A 25,079-nucleotide genomic window follows, 5' to 3' on the forward strand; every position below is an offset into this window, starting at 1 on the left:
CAGTCGTAATGCATGATTGAATTAATGACGATCCTGTAACAAAAACACTAATGACATTTGTTTTTAACATTTCCTTTAGCATATAACCATGGAGATTGTAGAGTGAGTTAAGCCTTAGACCTTATGTCTTTCTTTCCTTCCACTTTTATGACTCTGAGATAAAAAAAGATTGTTTTGTTCTGATGAAGAACTGAAAAAAGTTTTCTCTGCCTGCAGGTTTCTAAAAGTGGAAGTTAATGTTCTAAACTGTATGTACACATTGCTTTATGTATGTAGCTCAAAAGCATAAAAAAGCAAATAATATTAAATTTCAACATACTTGTTATCCTGCATTCCGGTTGACTGTAGAGAACCTCTAGTCATGTCTATCTGTTTTTGATACCTCTACAGAATAACTGCCCAGCATCCTCTGCCCAACCAATCAGAATGTAGGAAAATCTACAGATATGACGGAATCTACTGTGAATCTACCTACCAGAAGTATGTTGAAATCTTTGTGAGTCTTCCTTCTGGCTCGTGCATCAGTGCTTGTGGTTGCCAGCTATTCAAAAATGTCCTTGTATTGAAACCTTATATTTCTCTAATTTAGTGGGGAAAAACAAAACAAAACAAAACAAACAAAAACAACCAAAAATTTTGCCTATGAAATCAAGACAGAAAAAAGTGTTTATTCTTTTGAAATTGTGGTCTAAAAGTTTTTTTTTTTAATGACTATATTAAACCTCTTAGGTAAGCTTCTTTATATTGCAATAAACAAGTACTTATATGCAAGAAAATCTCTGCAAAATACATTGCACAGGTGCTATGCATCTTAGGGATTTGAAAGGTGTGTTATGTATAAATTAGCTGTCACTTTTTTCCAGTCCTGTAATGGAATGATGAGTTGTAATTTGCATAATCCTTTAAGAAGTCAAATTATACTGTCATATAGCAGACTTAACATGCTAGCTAAGATTTCAGAGCTTTGCAGCTAATTACTATGTACCTTACAGGACAGTTAAATTGAAGTTGAGTCCTCTGGCTTTGCTGCCATTTGCTTGCTCCATTACTTAACAGAATCTGCACTGTTGGTAACGAGGTGTTGTTACTACCACTGAAATAAATACTCTGCTCTGGGAAGGAAAGGCATTTTAATGTATCTTAGCTTGACTTGTATTGCTTTTGCTAAGAAGAAAGTTTTTGGTTTTTGTTTGTCTAACACAATAATCTAAATTGGAGTCTTCCCCAAAGTGAAAAAAATTTATGCTTTCCAGAAAAGTTATGAAATATTGATGGAAGCAACATTAACTTTTAATTAATTAAATCCCCCTATAGAAAATGTAAAGTAAGGTAAACATAATTTCACTGAAGGCATTAGCCTTTCTGGATATACTTTTCAAATATACTTTGGTGTGTTTTTGTCTTCAAACTCTTCTTTTGCAATAGAGTTTCATTATTGAAAAAAGTACCCTTTTTCCTTAAACCTCCTTTCTGAATACAAGCTGGTGAGTTCTACTTTTATTTACTCCTCCAATTGGATGTAGAGCGTTTTCTTTCATGGTTTCCATTTTATAAAATATCAAGAAATCCTGGAGCCCCTGGAGGATGCTCTCTGAAATGGATGCAAAATGGATGGCACTGGGACTCTTTCCTGTATCTTTGCAACTTATTTATCTCTGGCTTTATTTCTTGATAATCTGTTGTCTAGATAGTGTTATTCTCTCCATCAGAATTAGTGTAATTATAATGCAGATTTTTTTCTGATGAATATTTTTTGAAAATTCTTGTTATCTGTGAGTCATAATTACTGAGGCTCTTGGTGGTCAGGTTTCTGTAATTTGTTAGTGATTTTGTGGCTTTGTTGTGATTCATGGATACTTTGAGGAAGCCTTTTGCTGTAGAAGAAGGGGGTCCTTTAAAGGCCGTATTAAAGCAGCCGTTAATTGTTGACCATTCAGCCAACTGTTGTTCATTTGTAATTAAGCCAGTGTCACGTGTCTGACATTCCTATCTACTTAGAGGCTGAGGTTTGTCTGTTTAAACTCGCGAGAGTGTGGATGGCGTCTCCGTCTCCAGGAATTCAGTCCACAGCGAGGCTTCTCTTCTAACCGTAGGTGTCATCTGAAGGGCTTGCTTTTTTAAGAATTGGTGTTATTTGTAGTCAAGGTAGACACAGTAGGCAGCACAGCTGTGACTGCCAGAGAAAGTCACTAGGGGGATATTCATAACAAGGAAATATTGGCAAATAAATGATGAAGAAGGGGAGGAAATCCCCAAGATGTTAAATTGGAGCATTGTCACTGAGATGATTAATGGTGCTGTGTATTTTAGTGAAGATGCTTATCTGGATTGTCTTGAAACTATAGTGTACATTTAATAGCACCTATAAAAAAAGCATGTGGTGCAAGAGCACATTGAAGAGAAAAAGCTGTGGATGCTGACTTTATTTTCCTGAGTGTTTTCTCCAGCTACATCTTTGGCTGCTGGTTATTGGAAAGCTGGTGTTAATGTATATTATATATAGGAGTATGTATATTCTATATAATATATTTAATATTAATCGGCATTTATATAGGTCCTCTCCCTAGAGGATTGAAAATATTTTGTGAAAAAGATGGGTATCTTTTCAACACTTTTTAGGGGTGAACATTACCAGTAAAAGAGAAATGCTGATCGCTCAGATTTGCCAGTCATCCTAGGCAGACGGGCAGTGCCGGCCATAAGGCTACCGTGGGTAAACGGCCAAAGTTCCATCATTGATGGCTTTAGTACAATTAAAAAAAAAACTTTTCCATTAATTTCTGCTGAAGGAGTGTCTGTCTTAGAAGACCCTCTAGCTTTCCGTGTCAAGCCATGAACATCCTGATTCTGTGTAATGAATTATCACTTGCCTTGAGGGCTCTTTCATCAAAGATGGCAGGTTCATCTTTGGGCAGTTACTTAACCTTCTTGGGCCTCAATAATTACTACTAGACACAGGGCTAGACATAAACAAGAGACATATAATCCTATCTTCAATGAGCTTAGCGTCTAGTAGAGCACTGTTTTTTAATTTGGGGGGCCCTACTGGAATATTGGGGTATGAATCCAATTTGGTGGATCAAGATCAGATGTTTAAAAATGAAATGGAAGATAATAGAAAATTTTAGTGCATTGCACTTAGGAAGAGTGTGTTTTATCTTGTGAGGCTTTCGGTTTTTATGTGTGTGTGTATGTGCACCTAAAACTGCATGTATGTGTGTGCATGGGGGGTGGTTATCAGTTAAAATGTGTTTGTCACTGTGTTTTTTTTTTTTTTTTTAAATTAATTAATTAATTTATTTTTGGCTGTGTTGGGTCTTCGTTTCTGTGCGAGGGCTTTCTCTGGTTGTGGCGAGCGGGGGCCACTCTTCATCGCGGTGCGCGGGCCTCTCACTATCGCGGCCTCTCTTGTTGCGGAGCACAGGCTCCAGACGCACAGGCTCAGTAGCTGTGGCTCACGGGCCTAGCTGCTCCGAGGCATGTGGGATCTTCCCAGACCAGGGCTCGAACCCGTGTGCCCTGCATTGGCAGGCAGATTCTCAACCACTGCGCCACCAGGGAAGCCCTGTCACTGTGTTTTATATCCAAAAAAGATTGAAAGCCACTATAGTGGTAGGTAGACATGTGAACATAATGACGTATGGGTATTACAGCAGTAAGTGTTCAGGGTACCGTGGGTTATAAAGCAATGGTCAGTCTGTGGAAAGGGTTCAGGACTGTCTGGTCTCGCATATCTAGGCTGTGCTGGAGCCAACTTGGATAGGCTCATGAGAGCAGGCTGTATGCTCAGCTTTCCAACTCTTTGACCCCTGACCTCATACTGGTGACTTGAAATTGGGCAAAGTATTTCCACTCTGGAAACTGGAAAATGCTGCAAATTAGACGCTTTCCTACCCCCACGTAGTTGTTAAATATTTACCAGCATATATCGCTTAAGAGGAGTGATATTCCTTCCAACTGTAATTCTATGGCTTTATAATTATTGTGAATTATTTTACATTTTAAAGCATTTTATATGTTGCATTTAGATGTTACTGGGAATTATTAAAATAATTAAATCATTTCAATGATATTGAAGTTTAAAGTGCATAGGAATATGAAATGTGTGATTAATTATTTCAAAATGTCCATAATTTATGGTTTCAGAATAATGGTAGTTACCCTAACTTCTTACATTAAATGACTATGACATGGACAGTTTAAAACTTCAAATTGTAATTGGTGATATTAAGTTTTTTGGCAAAGGGTAGGAATACAGTGTTTTCAAGAATGCTAACCACATTGTAAATACTTTATAAATTTCATTGCTTTATGTTAAGCTGTCATTTCGCTAAGTACTGAAACATTTAGATCCCAGACCCCTCTCTCCATTTTTAGCTCTCCTTATAGTTTGCAATAGTATCTCTAGATTTTAGTGAACCCATCTATAAAGTAGTAGACTGGATTGGGAGATGACACGGTTATTTGTAATTAAAACAGTTGTCTTACTTTTTAATATTTTCAATCATAAAAGTAAAAGTAGTATGGAGAGTTGGAAAAAAAGATATCCCCCTCCATAATAATTATGATAACTTTAAATTTTATTTTCAGAGAAAGACAAGAAAATATTTGAGTCATAGGAAAGGAAACTTCCCCAGACATGAGATGGAATTGTAGCAATAAATTCATCAAATTACCTGTGTTAATACGTGATTGTGGGGAAAGATAACTAGGTAGGAAAGAGTCAGCTGAGAAAGACCTTGAGGGCCTTAAAGTTTGTCACAATTTAGCTATCTGGTTGGATACTGCTGTAGAGGGATTCGAGGAAGATTGGGCATCCTTGAAATGACTGTTGTTGAACACAGCTTTAAGGCGAGTCTGGGGAGACTGGAACGTAAGTTACTGACGTTTATTGAGCCTATGCTATGCCATGTCAATAGGCGCTGCTGTACCTATTTTGAACCAAGAGGTTTAACGCAGGCTTCCTAGTCTCAAAGTGCAGCCAAGATTGAGAAGGTGCTTGTAATTGACTAGACAGGTATCACCTAAAGAGAAGGAGACATTGGCAAGTTTGTGAGGGTTGTCTTTGTTTCCTGGCTTCTCCATTCCAAGCCCATCATCCTCCTCTGTGAAATTCACTCCACCTGGATACCTGGGTAGTGTTTCATGCCTGGGCCTTTCCCCAAAGAGGCGGGGCATACATTTTTGTCTGTCCCCCTCATTGCGGATCAGGTGTTGTTAACTGATAATGTTACTCTTCCATTTGAATTTTAATAAGCAACTCCAAGTAAAGAATTCAAGCAAAAAAGGGTGGCTTCTCCAACAGAGTAATTTCAGACACCATGACAGGGATTGGAGAAATTAACCTGGGCCTGGAGGGGCAAACCCAGAAGGAGGGTGTTCTCCTGTTCGGGACAGTATTGAGGCTGGCCTTTGCCACGAAGGTAGGGGTTTGGAAATGGGAAGATTCAGACTCAGAAGAGGGAAGGAATTAACAGGGTCCAGGAGAAAGAGGAGGAGAATAAATGAAGAAAAGAAATTCACCAGTCTTCATCTGCTGTGTTGTGCCAGACAGAGTACTAACCACTTGCACGTGTCCTCCCAATTAAGGAGAACAAGACAGGTGCCTTGGCAGGCAGGCTGCTGGGGGATAGATGGTCACCAGTGCTGAAGGGGAGGGAAAGGTCAAGGAGGCTCCAGTGGCAGCAGCAAGTTCTTTTACTGGTTGTTTAACCCGATTGATTGATTGCTATATACTGGCTCCTCATCCCCCACCTCACGCACATTAGAATAATTTACGCCAGTTGTGTTTGGATCAGTAAATACCTAAGAATTGAGAAAAGAGAAATATACAGTGAACTTCATAAAGAGCTCTAATAGAATCTGCATGTTAAACAGACGTTGAACTTTGTAGCAAGAACTGCTTCAAGCCTTTCAACATCCAAATGAATTCTGATTTCCACATCATGCCTTTCAGACCTCAGCATGGTTTCTGGTGGTTTCTCCCAGTTAATTTTAGCATCACACCAATGATTTTGCCTGCAAATGACTTGAAGTAGCATATCTTGGTAATGTGATGGCATAAAAGTGTATTATTTAGGACTAGCTTTAAAAGGAACTAATTTATTCATTTAACGAATGTATTTTGATTGCCACCCACGAGTCAGGTGCTATTTTACACAAACTGACTTAGTCAAAGGTGACTAAGAGACTTCTGCCCTCCAGAAGCCTACAAGACTGAGATGTAAACAAGTAATCGGGGTTCCATGTGAGAGGTGCCTCTGGTGAGATGAGTGCAAACTGTGGAAGTGGTGCTATGCAAGAGGTATTTTTAGTAGTCAAGGTGGGCCCTGGAGTCTTCATGGTGGAGGAGGTACCTGATTTGGGGGAGGGGTGCCTGAGGTGGTGATTTAGGCTAAAAGAAGAGTATTTCTTGTGTAGCAGATCACAAATGGCACATGTCAGGAGTGGAGGGATGGGGGAAAGGTGACAGTTAAGGTTGGAGAAGAAAGGGGAGCAAAGGCATCTGGTAGGTTGCCCTCTTGTGGGGCCCTGGAGGGGTTTTCAGGAGGGGCGGAGTGTGGAACGGACTGCCTGTTAGAGAACAGCTCTGGAAGAAGCTTAGGCCTGAGGCAGGAAACCTGCTGCGGAGTGGCCCATGGCCTCAGCGCCTCCTCTGTTTAGAAAGTTATTTAGTGTGCTTTACATGGAAGAGTGTGCAGTCATCCTGTGTTTGTTAGCTTGAAGTTATTTTTGATTTATAAACATCTTGGAGGACTCTCCCAGTATGAAATCCAGTTCAGGACCTATCCACAAATTCACTGCTTTTCTTGGCTTGAGGTGCTCCATATTTGCCTTTCTCCTCACAGACCACTTGTAATTCAAGATAAAGGAATGCCAGAGAGTAAAAATGGACAGGCACAGGAGGCATGATTTAAAATGAAAGAATATTAATTGGCTTCACCAGAGTGTATATTTTCATTATGAGAGAAGTGACTGCCTAGATTTTTAAAAATAATTGGTTAGTGACACACCTGCAGTATGTATGAGAACTCTAGAAACTTGAGAACAGAAAGTAAAGGTCAAGGTTACAGGAATAGAGCTACAATGAGCCTTTTGTAGGCATGCTGTTCAACTACAGTGTTCAAAATCGCTAACGGGTGGTTTCAGAGAGGGACAGAGACTGATGTGCTTGTGCCCAGATTTAAAAAATAATAGAGCAAACTTATCTATAAACTGTGGTTTTAATAAATTCTCTTCACCTTAAGAACGGCTTGTTCTGTGTGTTGTTTGTAAAGGTGTCTTTAGTGAATTTTTGGTCTTAGTTTATGCATCAGAGTAGAAGAATTATGCTTTAGTCTAATTTAGATCCACAAGTCCACGCAATAATATTTAATCATTGCTAGAGAAAGCTAAACCTCCTGGAAATGGATCTGAGTTTGATCCAAGCCCCACAATTATCTATGAGATGTGGGACAGTGGCTAAGTTACTTAACTCTTTAAGCTTCTGTTTTCTCACCTCTAAAATGGAGACAAAAATGATAATTATCTCATAGTTGTTTTGAGGATCAATGTGATGATAAAGATGATGATAATGGCTAACATTACTAATCTTTTACCAGATACTGATGTCTGGCAGTGGGCTAATAGCTTAATATATATATTTTAAAAGTCTTTACAATAAACGTAGGTACTAGGTATGTTTATTACCACCGTTTTACAGATAACTTATAGAGTAGCTCACTCAAGGTTAAGAAGGTAGGATATGGTGGGATTTGGATCAGCATCACTAAACTATGGCTCACTGGCCACATCTGTTGCCCCTTCCCACTGCCTGTTTTTGTAAATAAAGTTTTATTAGAACACTTCTACACCCATCCACTTATGCACTGTCTATGTATGCTTTTGTGCTACCATGACAGAGTTGAGTAGTGGTGACGGAGACCATATGGCCCACAAAGCCTCAAATATTTCCTGTGTGGCCCTTTACAGAAAAAGTTTACTGACCCTTGCATTAGACCTCCAGTCTGTCTGACTGCAGAGCGTAAGGTCTAAACCACAAAAACATTTACTATGGTGCTTGGCATATAGTAAAAACTAACTAAATGAGCAGTGCTTTGTTACTCATCTAACTTAGGGAACAACTATTCACCTCATAGAGCTCTTGTTTACAAAATGGAAATAATCATTTAGCCTCCAGGAAGATAAGCCATTATGACTATGGAAATGTTGAGGAATTTAACTTTCCTAAAGGAACACATCCTGAGTTGTATGTTAAATTTACCATTTATTACCATGTGTTATGTAATATAGATGCAAGAATTTCCACTTTCATAGCATTCAAATTACAGTATTCCATTATAAGGAATAATTGTGAACTTTAGTGAATATTCAGGATCACTGTTAATTTCATACACCAGAAAATTTCATATGCTTAGGAAGATTATATTTTCTTAAACTTCCAGTGGAAAATACATTAAAATGGAAATGCCACTTAAAAAGTATTATGATCTATGTTAAAAGTATGTATAAGCTTACAGAAGAAAAAATGCAACAGGATTTTTTTATCCACTTAAATGAGAAGATACATAATCAGCATACCCCCCTTAATAGTCTTACAACAACCAAGGGAAGAGATTGTTTTCAACTTTACTCAGAACTTTTATTTCCATGTATTTGTCTATTGATTCAGGGAATTCCCTGTCCTTTGCTCAGTAATGACCTTGGATTTGTGTTACTTTGGAGCTTATCGAGTACACTGTGGCAGGACATCAACTTGTGTTAAGGGGATATTCTTGGAATTAGCTTTCATTAAGTCCAATGCCATGGCTCTGGGTTGGTGGCCTGGGGGGTGGGTTGCGATTCCTAGATTAGTTACATTGTTTTCTCTTGGAAAAGCTCTTTTTGAATAGAGATGCAACACATTTCATTCCAGAGCATTTAGAAAATGCATATAAACATAAAGGAAAAAACAGTGTTTGTAATCGCACCACCCATAGACAGCTACCATTAACAATTTGGTGTCTATCCTTAGATATAATTGTGTTTATATGCATGTCATCTTTGATAGTTCTGTATCCACATATATAGGTTTTCCTTATGAATCCATCCACAAGTTGCTTCAGCTGGCAGATATCTGGGGCCAAGTGTTCTAATTTGTCCACAAGCAGCTTATTTAAGGGAAGTTGGAAACTAGTCGACTTCCATATAGAAACTAGTTTCTGCAGAGATTTGCTGTCTTACACAATGTATATTTTTTCCTGTTGCAGTCTGTGTTTCCTTTCTGAACTTTTACTACTTTCTTGTGTGGGGAATTTAAATTCTTTTGTTAGAAAAAACAAGAGAACTCTAGCAAGAACTAGTGATAAAATTTTCAGCAGAAAAATCCTTCTCTATCCTCTCAGTATTTTTATCTAGAGAGTCCATCATTGAAAAGTAGAAAGTTTAGAGGATGACGCTAATGGTGAGAAGGGTATAGTGGGCTTGAGAAAACGTACAGCTTTTTTAAAAAAATTAATCAGTTTATTTATTTATTTATTTTGGCTGTGTTGGGTCTTCGTTGCTGGCTTTCTCTAGTTGCGGCGAGCGGGGGCTACTCTTCGTCGCAGTGCGCGGGCTTCTCATTGCGGTGGCTTCTCTCGTTGCGGAGCACGGACTCTAGGCGTGCGGCCTTTGGTAGTTGCAGCGCGTGGGCTCAGTAGTTGTGGTTCGCGGGCTCTAGAGTGCAGGCTCAGTAGTTGTGGCGCACGGGCTTAGTTGCTCCGCAGCTTGTGGGATCTTCCCGGACCAGGGATCTAACCTGTGTCCCCTGCATTAACAGGTGGATTCTTAACCACTGCGCCACCAGGGAAGTCCCATACAGCTTTTTTTAGATCAGAATATGTACATGCATGAGAGGTAACCGTTAAGTGATTAGACGGAGTTTTCTGGCTACTTTACAAACTCATTCTCTCACATGCCATATCTGCTACATCAATCCTTAGGTTGCTTAAAAAGAATGCTACTTACTGTGTTCAGCATTGAGATGTTTTCATCTAGTTCTCAAAGCAGAGAGAGGTCTGGTTTCTGGGAGGATTTTGGTTCAATAACCGGAGTGTAAGGAAAGTATACTTGAGTGATTTTCTGTTGGCCAACTTGAGACCTTTGTGATTCACATATTAGTGTGAGGATTCTTTGGAATTGAGCGCTTGATATTTATGTGATTAAATAGACTATCATTGTATCTTATTTAAAACCTAATTTCCCTTCCCTTCCTTCAGCTCATTTATAAAGGCTCCCTGCAATAAATGCTAAATGCAGTAGTATTTATATAGAAGATTTTATATATAGGGCCTCACTCCTTGCTTTTTCTCATTAGGTACCAATGACGAGAGGCCTGTTTCTCTCTCTAGCATTCTCATCACTTGCATTTCAACCAACATAAGCTTCCATAACAGCCTCATTTCCTTGACTGTTGCCTGTCAGAGGTGCTCAGAGTGAATCACAGCCAATTGCATGCCTTGGCCTTTAAACCAGAAGAGGTGCACGATGTTTTTGATGATTCTCCTCTTTGCTTCCACTCTCCAACCACACTAACAAAATTGATTTAGGAGTGAAATTGAGTTGGCATGGCTGTGTGGGGCACAGTCTCCCATTCCGTGTGCTTGAGACACCAGCTGGATCTCCTGGTGAAGAATTAACATTTGCAGTGCAGGATTCCCTTGCCATCAGAAAGCAGAGCATTCCTAGGAAAGCCTTTGTAAGCCAAAATGATGTAAAGTGAAGAAGCAATTACCTTAGGACCCATTTTGCTAACAGATGCACAAAATAAATGGAGATGAAGACACATGCTCACAAACACAGTTCAAAGCTATGAGGGTTTGACGCTGAGATGCAGAGCGTAGTTCCTGGGGAAGGAACTTGGTGTTGCCTCTCACTGCTCAGGGTGAGCTCGCTGCCTCTGTAACTTCTCACCGCAAAGCAAACACTGTAGGCTCTTTTCGCTTTTGCCTTTTCCCCACATGTGAAAGTCTTCTTCTGATTTCTTTCAGTTATTGAAAACAGGTACTAATGTAGTCTTTCATAAAAGCAAAGTGGTGTAAAGCAAACTTTAGAAAAGCGGGGCATACCTGTAATAACAGGGTGGTCTTTGCTCACTTCCAGGGAAGCAGCTTTTCCAGGGACTGCCTAACTACTTGGTGGCTTGCAAGGGGAAAGTAAGCAGCAGCTCCAATTCTCATCCCCTGGAGAAATTCACCAGGTGTCCTAAGTCTTGAATTAAAATCAGTGAAAGCAGTGGTGGTCACGTCACCATGTTTTTAAAAGGAGAGATTTGGAGACACATCCAGTGGGGATGAAAGCGGAGGGTAGGGGAAATTCTTGAGTTCTTGTAAAATTGACGATCTATAAATTCATCTGATAGCAAGATTGTTTACCCTCTTTTCTGAATGCTGCTTGCCCAAAGCTAGTAACAATTTATGTGAGGCTGGTAGGAATGAAGAATGCTGTTCTGTCTTTTTTTTTTTTTTTTTTTTTTTTTTAATTTATCGCACTTGTGAAATGCCTTGGGGAAGGGGAGACTAAACTAAAATTATGCGCAGGCAGATTTTAAGTAGCGTATGTTTAAAAAATAAATTTATTTATTTTTGGCTGCGTTGGGTCTTTGTTGCTGTGCGTAGGCTCTCTAGTTGCGGCGAGTGAGGGCTACTCTTCATTGCGGTGCATGGGCTTCTCATTGCAGTGGCTTCTCTTGTTGCGGAGCACAGGCTCTAGGCATGCGGGCTTCAGTAGTTGTGGACACAGGCTCAGTAGTTGTCACTTGCGGGCTCTAGAGCACAGGCTCAGTAGTTGAGGCACACGGGGCTTAGTTGCTCCATGGCATGTGGGGTCTTCCCGGACCAGGGATCGAATCCGTGTCCCCTGCATTGGCAGGTGGATATCTTAACCACTGTGCCACCAGGGAAATCCAGTTGTGTATTTTTATAAGGATCTAGTGGCAAGTTTGGTTCACTTGCACCACAAATACCTTTATTGGCTCTGTTCAGGAGAAATTTGCAGGACACAAATGACTGCTGTGGTACAGAGTGTCCTCAAAATTCGAGGCTCTGAGACATAGACAATACAGCTGGATTTATTCTGCCATCAAAAGGAAATACCCATTGACGCTGAGGCCTTTCATTGTGAGGCTAAATTGATCCTTCTGCGGACAAGAGAAGTTTTAACTCTTGATAGTGAAGTTAGGCTTCAGTTTCACCATTCTTGCTTCTGTGTTGGCTGGTTTACCATATCCAGTAATACCGATGTGGTAATTGATTAGCTGAAATCAGAAGGAAAGGAAGTAACAGGTTCCAACTGTGGTGTTCTGTGGTTTTTTAGGCATTATGATAATTGACCCAAATAACCATTTTTGAAGTAAGTAAGTAGTATACTAATTTTGCACTGAAGAAAATGAAGGCTCAGAGACGGTAGGCCAGTTGCTCAGTTTACACAGCTAATAAAGTTTCATCTGGTGCCTATTTATAGCAGAATAATCTGAGTCAGTCTGGCCCAGCAGTTTATCCCCTTTAAACAGAATGATGTGGCCCTTTGGAGCAGGATGATAGTTTTCCTCAGGAAAACATTCATCCTCTACTGAAGGCTAGTCTAATGAAATCTATTGCTGCAAAAGAATAAGACTCTGAGGAACTTCAAGCCTTACCTGTAGAGGAGGGAAGTTTCTTATATTTGAAACATTCAGTGTCCTTTGTGTTCCCAGCTGTGTACCCTCGAGTGTGGAGGCAATTAGGTCTCCCCTTTGGAAACTTCATCTGCTGTTGCACTGCAGTTATCACACAGAAATGGATGAATCCGAAACTTTTATATCAAGCCCTACCTCTTTCCAAATTCAAGTTTTATATTTCTAAACTGCTTGATGTCTCTGCCTGTGATCCACTGTATAGCAACCTCTGCATCTAAAGGCCAACAAATTTGCAAGCACTTCTCGGTGTTTCCCAATTGATCCTCAAAGCAACCCAGTGAACTGTATTTTATCTCCATTTTACATGGAAAAAACCTTAAACCAAGCAAACGAACAAACAAAAAGCCCTCGAGTCCTAGAGATTAAGAGATTTGAAGAATTTCACACGGTGGCGGTATGGCCTGGCCCTCCTGCAAAGAGAGACATTCCTGATCTCCCAGTCTAGGGCTCTGTCCAGGACAGGGCAGCCGTTCTCCCAGAAAAGATCTCCACATCTTCCTTAGAATGTTCCTCTCCTACCCTGCACTTCTTTTGCTTTATCTTAATTTTTCTAGTCTATCAGGCTCGCTCTTGGAATCATCTTCTATTCTACCTCTCTCTAGTCTGAAATATCCTGCTTATAGCATGATTTAAAAATAATTCTCTTCTTTTTCCATATCCTTAATCTAAGCTCTTATTTCATTCCTAGATTGTTGCAGTCTCCCCCTTACTTGTCTTATCGCCCATCTCATTCAGTATTTTGTAAATTAATTAGTTTATTTATTTTTGGCTGTGTTGGGTCTTCGTTGCTGCACGCGGGCTTTCTCTAGTTGCAGTGAGGGGGCTTCTCATTGCGGTGGCTTCTCTTGTTGTGGAGCACGGGCTGTAGGCGCACAGGCTTCAGTAGTTGTGGCTCGCGGGCTCTAGAGCGCAGGCTCAGAGGTTGTGGCGCACGGGCTTAGTTGCTCCGCAGCATGTGGGGTCTTCCCGGTCCGGGGCTCGAACCCGTGCCCCCTGCATTGGCTACGGATTCTTAACCACTGCACCACCAGGGAAACGCTCATTCAGTTTTATTAAGTACTTGAGTTTACTGTACACAAAGTACCTTGCAAGGCAGTACAAATTTTCCTTTCTGGGCTACCTTATAAATAGTTATCAGATTAAAGTAATGTTTCTAGCATATTACCTTGCTCAAAATCATTGACTGTTCATTCTCACCACATGGTGTCTATAGCTTAGTGTTTAAAACCCACCAGTCTTGCTCTAGTTTGCCTCCCCTTCTCCCCCAAGGTCTTTCTCGACCCAAACTCTCTGCTCCTATCTGTGAAACGTGTCCACTTTCTCGTGTTAGGTACAAGACATGCACTATCTCTGTGCCTTGGCTTTATCCACAGTGGTTTCTTTCCTCTCTTAATTCAACACATTAATTGGGTACGTTCTATAACTAGGAACTATTGTTTGGGATATGTCAATGAACAAAGACCAAAATCTTCACCCTCCAAGTCTGAGGGCATTAGAGACAGGCAGTAAACAACAAATGTTGAAAACCAAGTAGATCACATAGTCTGTTTGGTGGTCAGTGCTATGGAACAAAAACACAGGTTAAGAAGAAATTAGGGGTGTTGGGGTGAAGTTTTTGGTATGGTTTCAAATAAGTGAGGCTCCATTTAAAAGTATGACATTTTTATGTCAAGGATGTGAGGGAGTTACAAGGATGTGAGGGAGTTACAAGGATGTGAGGGAGTTACAAGGATGTGAGGGAGTTACAAGGATGTGAGGGAGTTACAAGGATGTGAGGGAGTTACAAGGATGTGAGGGAGTTACAAGGATGTGAGGGAGTTACAAGGATGTGAGGGAGTTACAAGGATGTGAGGGAGTTACAAGGATGTGAGGGAGTTACAAGGATGTGAGGGAGTTACAAGGATGTGAGGGAGTTACAAGGATGTGAGGGAGTTACAAGGATGTGAGGGAGTTACAAGGATGTGAGGGAGTTACAAGGATGTGAGGGAGTTACAAGGATGTGAGGGAGTTACAAGGATGTGAGGGAGTTACAAGGATGAGAGGGAGTTACAAGGATGTGAGGGAGTTACAAGGATGTGAGGGAGTTACAAGGATGTGAGGGAGTTACAAGGATGAGAGGGAGTTACAAGGATGTGAGGGAGTTACAAGGATGTGAGGGAGTTACAAGGATGTGAGGGAGTTACAAGGATGTGAGGGAGTTACAAGGATGTGAGGGAGTTACAAGGATGTGAGGGAGTTACAAGGATGTGAGGGAGTTACAAGGATGTGAGGGAGTTACAAGGATGTGAGGGAGTTACAAGGATGTGAGGGAGTTACAAGGATGTGAGGGAGTTACAAGGATGTGAGGGAGTTACAAGGATGTGAGGGAGTTACAAGGATGTGAGGGAGTTACAAGGATGTGAGGGAGTTACAAGGATGTGAGGGAGTTACAAGGATGTGAGGGAGTTACAAGGATGTGAGGGAGTTACAAGGATGTGAGGGAGTTACAAGGATGTGAGGGAGTTACAAGGATGTGAGGGAGTTACAAGGATGTGAGGGAGTTACAAGGATGTGAGGGAGTTACAAGGATGTGAGGGAGTTACAAGGATGTGAGGGAGTTACAAGGATGTGAGGGAGTTACAAGGATGTGAGGGAGTTACAAGGATGTGAGGGAGTTACAAGGATGTGAGGGAGTTACAAGGATGTGAGGGAGTTACAAGGATGTGAGGGAGTTACAAGGATGTGAGGGAGTTACAAGGATGAGAGGGAGTTACAAGGATGTGAGGGAGTTACAAGGATGTGAGGGAGTTACAAGGATGTGAGGGAGTTACAAGGATGAGAGGGAGTTACAAGGATGTGAGGGAGTTACAAGGATGTGAGGGAGTTACAAGGATGTGAGGGAGTTACAAGGATGTGAGGGAGTTACAAGGATGTGAGGGAGTTACAAGGATGTGAGGGAGTTACAAGGATGTGAGGGAGTTACAAGGATGTGAGGGAGTTACAAGGATGTGAGGGAGTTACAAGGATGTGAGGGAGTTACAAGGATGTGAGGGAGTTACAAGGATGTGAGGGAGTTACAAGGATGTGAGGGAGTTACAAGGATGTGAGGGAGTTACAAGGATGTGAGGGAGTTACAAGGATGTGAGGGAGTTACAAGGATGTGAGGGAGTTACAAGGATGTGAGGGAGTTACAAGGATGTGAGGGAGTTACAAGGATGTGAGGGAGTTACAAGGATGTGAGGGAGTTACAAGGATGTGAGGGAGTTACAAGGATGTGAGGGAGTTACAAGGATGTGAGGGAGTTACAAGGATGTGAGGGAGTTACAAGGATGTGAGGGAGTTACAAGGATGTGAGGGAGTTACAAGGATGTGAGGGAGTTACAAGGATGTGAGGGAGTTACAAGGATGTGAGGGAGTTACAAGGATGTGAGGGAGTTACAAGGATGTGAGGGAGTTACAAGGATGTGAGGGAGTTACAAGGATGTGAGGGAGTTACAAGGATGTGAGGGAGTTACAAGGATGTGAGGGAGTTACAAGGATGAGAGGGAGTTACAAGGATGTGAGGGAGTTACAAGGATGTGAGGGAGTTACAAGGATGTGAGGGAGTTACAAGGATGTGAGGGAGTTACAAGGATGTGAGGGAGTTACAAGGATGTGAGGGAGTTACAAGGATGTGAGGGAGTTACAAGGATGTGAGGGAGTTACAAGGATGTGAGGGAGTTACAAGGATGTGAGGGAGTTACAAGGATGTGAGGGAGTTACAAGGATGTGAGGGAGTTACAAGGATGTGAGGGAGTTACAAGGATGTGAGGGAGTTACAAGGATGTGAGGGAGTTACAAGGATGTGAGGGAGTTACAAGGATGTGAGGGAGTTACAAGGATGTGAGGGAGTTACAAGGATGTGAGGGAGTTACAAGGATGTGAGGGAGTTACAAGGATGTGAGGGAGTTACAAGGATGTGAGGGAGTTACAAGGATGTGAGGGAGTTACAAGGATGTGAGGGAGTTACAAGGATGTGAGGGAGTTACAAGGATGTGAGGGAGTTACAAGGATGTGAGGGAGTTACAAGGATGTGAGGGAGTTACAAGGATGTGAGGGAGTTACAAGGATGTGAGGGAGTTACAAGGATGTGAGGGAGTTACAAGGATGTGAGGGAGTTACAAGGATGAGAGGGAGTTACAAGGATGTGAGGGAGTTACAAGGATGTGAGGGAGTTACAAGGATGTGAGGGAGTTACAAGGATGTGAGGGAGTTACAAGGATGTGAGGGAGTTACAAGGATGTGAGGGAGTTACAAGGATGTGAGGGAGTTACAAGGATGTGAGGGAGTTACAAGGATGTGAGGGAGTTACAAGGATGTGAGGGAGTTACAAGGATGTGAGGGAGTTACAAGGATGTGAGGGAGTTACAAGGATGTGAGGGAGTTACAAGGATGTGAGGGAGTTACAAGGATGTGAGGGAGTTACAAGGATGTGAGGGAGTTACAAGGATGTGAGGGAGTTACAAGGATGTGAGGGAGATACAAGGATGTGAGGGAGTTACAAGGATGTGAGGGAGTTACAAGGATGTGAGGGAGTTACAAGGATGTGAGGGAGTTACAAGGATGTGAGGGAGTTACAAGGATGTGAGGGAGTTACAAGGATGTGAGGGAGTTACAAGGATGTGAGGGAGTTACAAGGATGTGAGGGAGTTACAAGGATGTGAGGGAGTTACAAGGATGTGAGGGAGTTACAAGGATGTGAGGGAGTTACAAGGATGTGAGGGAGTTACAAGGATGTGAGGGAGTTACAAGGATGTGAGGGAGTTACAAGGATGTGAGGGAGTTACAAGGATGTGAGGGAGTTACAAGGATGTGAGGGAGTTACAAGGATGTGAGGGAGTTAAGCATCTGGATAGGCAGGGGAAGATACTCTAGGCAGAGTGAAGGCTTTGCAGCTCAAGGGTTCTTGATGTGTTCAAAGACCACAAGGAGGACAGTGTGGTGGGGTCTGTATGAGCAGGGAGGACAGTAGCAGGAGACAGTTCAGCGAGGTGATGGGGAGGTCACACATAGGACCCTGGCAGGCCACGTAAGGCTTTTGGCTTTTACTCTACTTGAAATGGGGCCTTGGGAAGATTTTTGAATTGAGGAGTAATGGGACATAATGTAATTTTTAGGATCAGTCTGGCAGCTGGCTGAGCATATGCTTCAGGGGGATGAGGGTGGAAGAAGGGAGACCAGATTGGAGACTATGACCATAAGCAAGGTGGCTCATACCAATGGTGTAGAAGTGGAGGTGGTGAGAAGACTTAGGATTCTGACGTTTTCTGAAGGAAGAGCCAACAGGATTTCCTGATGGAGTGGATTGAGGGGGGATAGAAAAGAGAGGGAAGTCAATATTGAGCCCAAGATTAAATCCTCACGTGTCATTTACTCTGCATCACATGTTTGGGGGCACTCAATCATATATATGTAAATATATACTTTTAGAAACTCATACACAGAGTGGCGAGGCATGACATAAACTCATAAAAGTTAAAGGATAAAAGAGTATGTGGGTGTGTGTATGGATAATATCTTCTTAATAAAATTGCAAGCTCCTTAGAGATGTTAATTCATTTATTCACTCCACAAATCTTCTTAAGGTGCTTATTAAAGGCCAGTGATTGTCTTACCTCTTCAGTAGTGCTAAAGGCAATTAGAGGCAACTTCAGTGTAGAGGGTAAGTGTACAGGCTCTGATGGAGACTGATGTGTGCAAACCCTGGTTCCACTGTTTTTTGCTGAGTGATCTTGAATAAGTTACATAAGCTCTCTGTCCCCCATTTTTCTCTTCTGAGTAATGATAATATTCTCTCTCATAGGGTTTATCATGGAGAATAAGTGTACTAATACATGTAACTTACTTAGAACAATGCCTGGTACATACTAAATGCTCAAAAACTGTTTACCATTCCTAAGTAAATGTTCAGGAAAAATTAGTTAAAAGAGGATTAACATTTGGAATGACTTTCCTCCTTTAAACACCTGTATTCAAACCCGCCAAGCTGCATGGATAATGTGAATAATAAGGTCTCGTATTAAGCCTTGCTCTCTAGCTGATGGTTAACAAATAAAATGGGAGAATTGTATTGTGATCAGTCTGATTACCTGTCTCTTTTCAGGGGTGGACATGGAGTCTGGTCAACATCCCCTTCTGGGTACATTTGATTGACAGACTGACAGACAGCTTTTAAATACCTAACACATAAAAAGATCTGTATTTTCTTATTATTTTTTAGCTTAAAATGTTGAATGTGTATTAAAATGAGAAAAATAATTTTCATGATAGATATGACTTTCCTAGTACATAAAAGCAAGGAGATCACATCAAGAAGGGAATAATAATTTTTTGTCCAAGTACAGGAAATTACTATTTTCCCCTCCATGTTTATGTTTTGATACCTAATATCTCTTTTTTTCCCCCCTCATGTGGTTGTTCATCCTTTCATTTCTCTTATTATCAGCAGCTAATTTGGGCTCCAAATCCAGGAAGGAGCAATGCTTTGCTGCTATGGAATTCATGCAGACATCTTTAGTGTCAGGGGTGGTTTGAAGAGCAGCTTAATTCAGCTTTTATTGTGCCTAGTACTTCAGCGAGGCACTGAGGTTCTGTTTGAGCTCAGTATTCCTGATCCCACTCTATACATCATAGATGGCAATGCAGACAGTGACTGTCAATGAATAACAGGTAAATATTGAACAGGGAAGCCCTTTTGATTAACTTTGTGGATCATTATTTGAAAGTAGCTTGCATCGGAACAGCTCCATCACTCATGATCATAGCACAAGGCGTAGGGGTCAGAGCATCAACCCGCTGGTTGGAAAGCTGAGGTTGCATTCTTTGTTCTGTACCTGGTCCTGCATTCATGCAGTGGTGGACTAATTACAACTATCCAATGAGCAGAATGGTGACTGTTTAGCCCAATAGGAATGCAAGATATTTAAGATGATAAAGCACAAAGAATGCTCAAGAGAGACTGTGCTGTGTTGATAGAAACATATTAAAGCATATTTATAACAACTTTTTGAAGTATATAACAGTATGGGTGCTCTTAATTTTTTATCCTGATTCAGAAGTCTTTTTTCTAATGTGGAATTTAGACAGTTATGGCAGACTGAAAGTGAATTTTTGGTCTAGTGTGTGCTGAAAATAAGTAATTTCAGCATCTGTCCTCTTTCCTAGATTTAGTCCATACCACCTAACGGGTACAAATTGCCCCCATGAGACATTTACCCAGAAGGTTGTTACATAATCTCTCTGCTGTTTTCTGAGTGATTCTGATCCAGCCATTGAGCCTTATGGTAAATTAATAGTTTATCATCTTTGGAACAACACCATTATCATTATTGAGCTTCCATCAAAGAAGATGCACAGAACTTGATAAAAAGACATAGGTGGGATTGAACAGAAAAGGACAGTTTTCTGCTCTCAAGAAACTTTTCTAGGTCACCACTTACATGGTCATAATAAAAAGATACAGAAAAACCATGATTAGATTATTCATGGGTCTTGAGGAGAGACCCAATTCAGTGGCCAAATAGGCAGTTCCAGAAGTTTTCATAAAGTTCACATTTTGGAGTGAATCTTTTAGTTGAGTCTTTCCATCATGTTGAAATACAGAAATGTCCAGAAACTAAGTGCAATAATTAAAATTATTAAAACAACCAATGAAAATCTATCTCCTTATCACTCTAGAGCAATAGTTTAAAGGTAGGCATTTTATGATGTTTTAAATGTATAATTACATTTTAAATTCCCTTAATTACATGGATTAATGCCATTGTTACTTGCTGTTAAACATTTATGAACCACAAAAGTGACAAAATTATTTAAAGAATGTTGGATGGAGTCTTCATTTTATGTGTCACTTAAGTGTTAATCTCATGCAACCAACATAATAACAGCCAAAAAATTAAAAACAAATTTATTCTGAAAATTATTTGAATAAGAAGTACACTATAAAGTGGTTATGCTAAGTAGAACTATAAGCTACATGTTGTTTCTGTCACATTTCTGAGGAAGAGATTCTTTACTGGGATCTTTTTAAAAGTGTGTTTCAATTTTGCTTTTAAATGAACAGTGGAAAATATACTAATATTCTTGCTCTTTAACTGTAATGTTCTGGACTAATCGATGGGAACATCCCCACCGTGCCACCCCCCCGCCCCCCAAGAAAAAACAAACCAGGAAAGGATTTAAAAATTCATTTAGAAAATAGTCTCGATTAGATAAGTATTACAAAATAACGTATTAGAGATCACTATTACATTATGAAACTTAGGTAAACCTATAATATGCATGCAAAATACACAATAAACTGCAAACCTAATATAACAAACATGAAATTTCTTTACAATAGAAAAACACTGAATACTTAAAGAGCAGTATGGGCTACTGTACTTGTCTTTTTCCCCAGGGGTCTCAGAATCTAAATTTGAATGAGGTTCCAAGAGAACATGTGTCGGGTGGTCCCATCCTAACCCACACCACAAAGCTAGAACATAATTTGTCATAAATCTTTGTTTAGAACTGGAACAAGGGGGATGCCCTGGGTCAGGCAGGAATTGGCAGGACTGTGTGGAAACGTGCCCACATGGCATGGTATCTAGCAGAGCCAGTACTCCTAGGCCTTTGGTTTTCTTGAAATTACAGGTAGTGAATTCAACATCCAGTCTCTGCCTTTATAGAATAGGAGCCTTGGGACACAGTATTCTTTCATGTAGACTTATTTGTGATCCATATTATAATTTGTATTTTAGTTATAAGGAAAATTATAAAAATATAATAAATATATATGATAAAAACATATGTATCAGTATTTTAATTTAAAAATTTCCTAATAATTTTCACAACTTAAAAAGAATTTTACGTTTATACCCTCAACAGGAAATAGGATGCACCAGACAAGGATTTTTTAAACGATGGTGACGTCATTGCTGGCTTTTAATATTCCATTTTACCCTTACTAGGCAATCTGGTAATGTTTGGCGGGAAATGGAATATGTTGGGGGAAGGTATGGTAGTTTTGAAAGTTATTTGGCTCCATTCAGGAGCAAACGTTCATTTGTCAAGGAAATATTTATCATCTCTTTGTGAGAAACTGTGGATATTCCTCAATCTCAAGAAGTTTCAGGCCATCAGTGGAACTCAGAAATAGAATAATTTATTGATTCAATAAATGTTTACTGAATACCTACTAAGTACCAGGCATTGTCCTAGGCCCTAGGTATTCAGTGATAAACAGGACGTCCACAGTTCCTACGGCACGGAGTTTATACTTGATCTAGGAGGGTAGCCAATATGCAGATACATATGTGGTTTTCCAAAGGTAGTGCTCTATAGTACAAAGGAAATTAAATCAGTATGAGGGATGGAGTATGACAAATGCTTTTCTTACAAGACAGAGAATGTTAAGTGCCTTAAGAATGGTATCAGTCTCTCAGTTCTCTGCAAGTCCAGGAGAACAAGAGCATTTATGGCTGTGGGGAATTGGGAAACTCTTTTTGGCGAGGCTGAAACTTAAGCTGGTCCTTGTTGGATGAGAATAAACAAGTCATGTTTGTATATGGCAGAGGATGGAAATAAGAGTTTCTGTTCAGAATTTACTAGAAATGAGAAGGGGACCTTTATAGGACGTTGAAGGAAAAGAGAAGAATTTGGATTTGGCATTTTATGTGGTTTCAGTAAACTGAAGGGTTTGGGCTGAGGAATAGTGGAGTATGTGGGATTTTTCTAGCCTCCGTGTTTGCGTGGAGTGGATGAGAAAGAGGCCACCTGACGGGCTGTTATGACAATGAAGAAGTGAGAAGACTATGTAAATTTTCTATTTGGGCAAGCAGTGACTATTTCAAGATTTATTTAAGGGCTACTATGTGAACATGGGTTTGGGTGGATGGACCATGTGATTTCCTGATTCATGAAAGTGGTTTGCAGACCAGAAAGTTTGAGAATCACTGCCCTAGGTGCAGTATGCTGGCTGTGGTTTACATGATTGCCTACATTCTTCAACAGGATTTGATCAGGAAATACTTTAAAAATTAAATATCAATAGAGCACCAAGAAGAACTCATCAGATAGCAAACGTTTTTTGGGCATATATAGGCAGCCAAAAATGGTTCCATAGATGAATTACTTATAAAAGAAATGGCCACCACTTAACCCTTATCTCATTATGTAAGAAGCAAATACATGTTAACCTTATAGGATAGGGATGGATAACATGAACTAGTGATCAGCAAATAATGACCTTCAACTCTGTTTGTTAGTAAATGTTGCCTGTGAATCAAGGTGCCAATCAAACATAACACATGCACGTTACAGGTGATGGTGCAGGAATGACACATCATTTTTTAAAGATAGATCACTGCATGAGAGCAATGATGTAGATGTGTTTGCTAATGACAGAACCAGCTTGTGTGATTAGTATTCATTTTTTGACAACCACCATATTGAAGGGAGGTTTTCCATAACATTTTTCTGATCTGTTGACTATGAACTTCAAGATTTACACTCTTATGGATTCCTACCTCCATCTAGATAAACAGTAGAGAAGGAAAAATCCCATTTTAATCATAATTTCCTTAGACTTTGTAATTGAAGTGTTGTATTTTATTTTTTGACTCAATATACAGGCCCCCCTTATCCATTGTATAAGTGAAGATTTTCACCTTTTTAAATAATAAGGGTATGTTAATTATTGGAGTGCACAAATCCTAGCATTAACCCCCCCTTTTGCAGGAATTCTGATAGTTTTTGTAGAAATTCTGACTTGACTTTCAAGGTTTAGTGCACTTACTGCTAAAAATGATGTTTGATTTCTAAAAACTATCTGGGTTAACAGGCTCTTCATAATGTCCTTCTGTATTTTCATCAAGTTTAAAGAACATGAGTTTGAGTATCCTGAAAGGGAATATGACTGTCCTGTTAGCAGTATGTTAAGCAACTAAGCTTGCATCATTTAAAAATATTTTTCTTCTTCTGTTTGGAGATCATCTTCTTTTTAACTTCATAGATATTATTGTATACTTAAAATTCTTCATGACCTTCCTTTCCAAGGTATGTCCTGCACTTGCTATTTTTTCTCTCTTCTTACCTTAGCTCGCAAAGCTGATATCACTGTAGTACAACTAATGCTTGCTTCCGTTAGTTGAGCTTCCATGGTCTCTGGTCCACCTGCCAGTCTCTGCAGGCTGCTGGAACACATTTCATCACAGCCTCTAGTAGCCACAGAAACAGCTGGAAAACTGCATCCTTTATACTAAATATTGGCCACCAAGCTGGCAAAAGGGGAGAACTTACAACCATAAGTTAACTTCTCTAAAATATTGTTTAAGGAGGCAATGATTTATTGAATGTTAATAAATAACTTTATAATTTAGTAACTCTTTTATAAACTGTCTTTACAGAGTCCATTAGAATCTGTACTGTGCCTAACTTCTAACATTTTAAGATTTAGCTTTGTATTTTATTAATTGGTGGAATCACATTGAGTTATTTAAAAAATTAACCTTAGTCTTCAAATCTTTCACATCTCTATGGGTCTGTTTGTATATAATAATCAGAGTTGGCGTTTAAAATCCTCAGCCAATGAAGCAAGCATGCAGTTTTTGGTAATATGCATTTTTACATTGTCTATAATTGTTTCTCACTAGACTCAAAATAGCATTAATTAAGAGAAAAAAACCCTGGTCTTGTCTTTCTATTGCTACCTCTCCCTCAGCACTCCCCGGAAACCTAAAAACAAGTTGGGTCTTTGTTTTTTGTCATCAGACAATTTCAATGAATAGAGGTTGATAACCAAAAATAAGACTTCACGTCCCAAGATAAAAGTACAGGAGAATTGTAGAGCTGCATAGAGTACTGCATGAGAATCCTGCCTTAGAAAGTGGAGAGCCTCGTGCTGAAAAGCCACTGAGCCCTTGAGTGGGGGAATTTTGTTTTTCTGTAGATAGCATGTTACCAATTACATCAAGAAGAGTATAGACGTCTTGTTAGTTGATAAATGGAGGTTGGAATCCTTTTCTAGGTTATTTTATGGTGTTTGTTCACAATATTTACCTTCCTAAATTGATTCAGCATAATCTTCACCTCAGCTTTCCTTCATTTCTGGAAGACATATAGATAATGTGGTACTTTTATGAAGCCTTACATGGCATCAAAAAACTGGTTTTTGCCTTAGCTCAGCAGAGCAGCAAGATTATATTAACATAGAGTTTGGAACATTTGAGTTCCCATAGGGTACAGAGTGTGGCTGATATGACATGACTTGCCTTCAACAGTTGTTTTAACAAGATATCCTTCCTATACAATATACTGAGCTGAAAGGCATAACTGAGTAATGTTAGCAAGAAACACTGTTGGCAAAATTCTTGACTTTCATCTTTAT

The 25,079-nt window shown here is 40.1% G+C and overlaps 1 protein-coding gene across 3 annotated transcripts in view; it reads left to right on the forward strand.

The window, feature by feature from the left end:
* NPAS3 (neuronal PAS domain protein 3) overlaps positions 1 to 25,079 on the forward strand; it is an 865,587-nt gene that overhangs the window by 107,947 nt on the left and 732,561 nt on the right. The window contains exon 2 of one of the 3 annotated variants that reach the window (XM_057544365.1): positions 391 to 480. The exons of the other annotated variants lie outside the window; for them this stretch is intronic. Coding sequence (XP_057400348.1) covers positions 391 to 480 — 90 coding nt within the window. The remainder of the gene's footprint in view (positions 1 to 390; positions 481 to 25,079) is intronic. 3 annotated transcript variants of the gene reach the window in all.

The sequence above is a fragment of the Balaenoptera acutorostrata genome, chromosome 3 (assembly GCF_949987535.1).
Source record: "Balaenoptera acutorostrata chromosome 3, mBalAcu1.1, whole genome shotgun sequence".
Classification (NCBI taxonomy): domain Eukaryota; kingdom Metazoa; phylum Chordata; class Mammalia; order Artiodactyla; family Balaenopteridae; genus Balaenoptera; species Balaenoptera acutorostrata.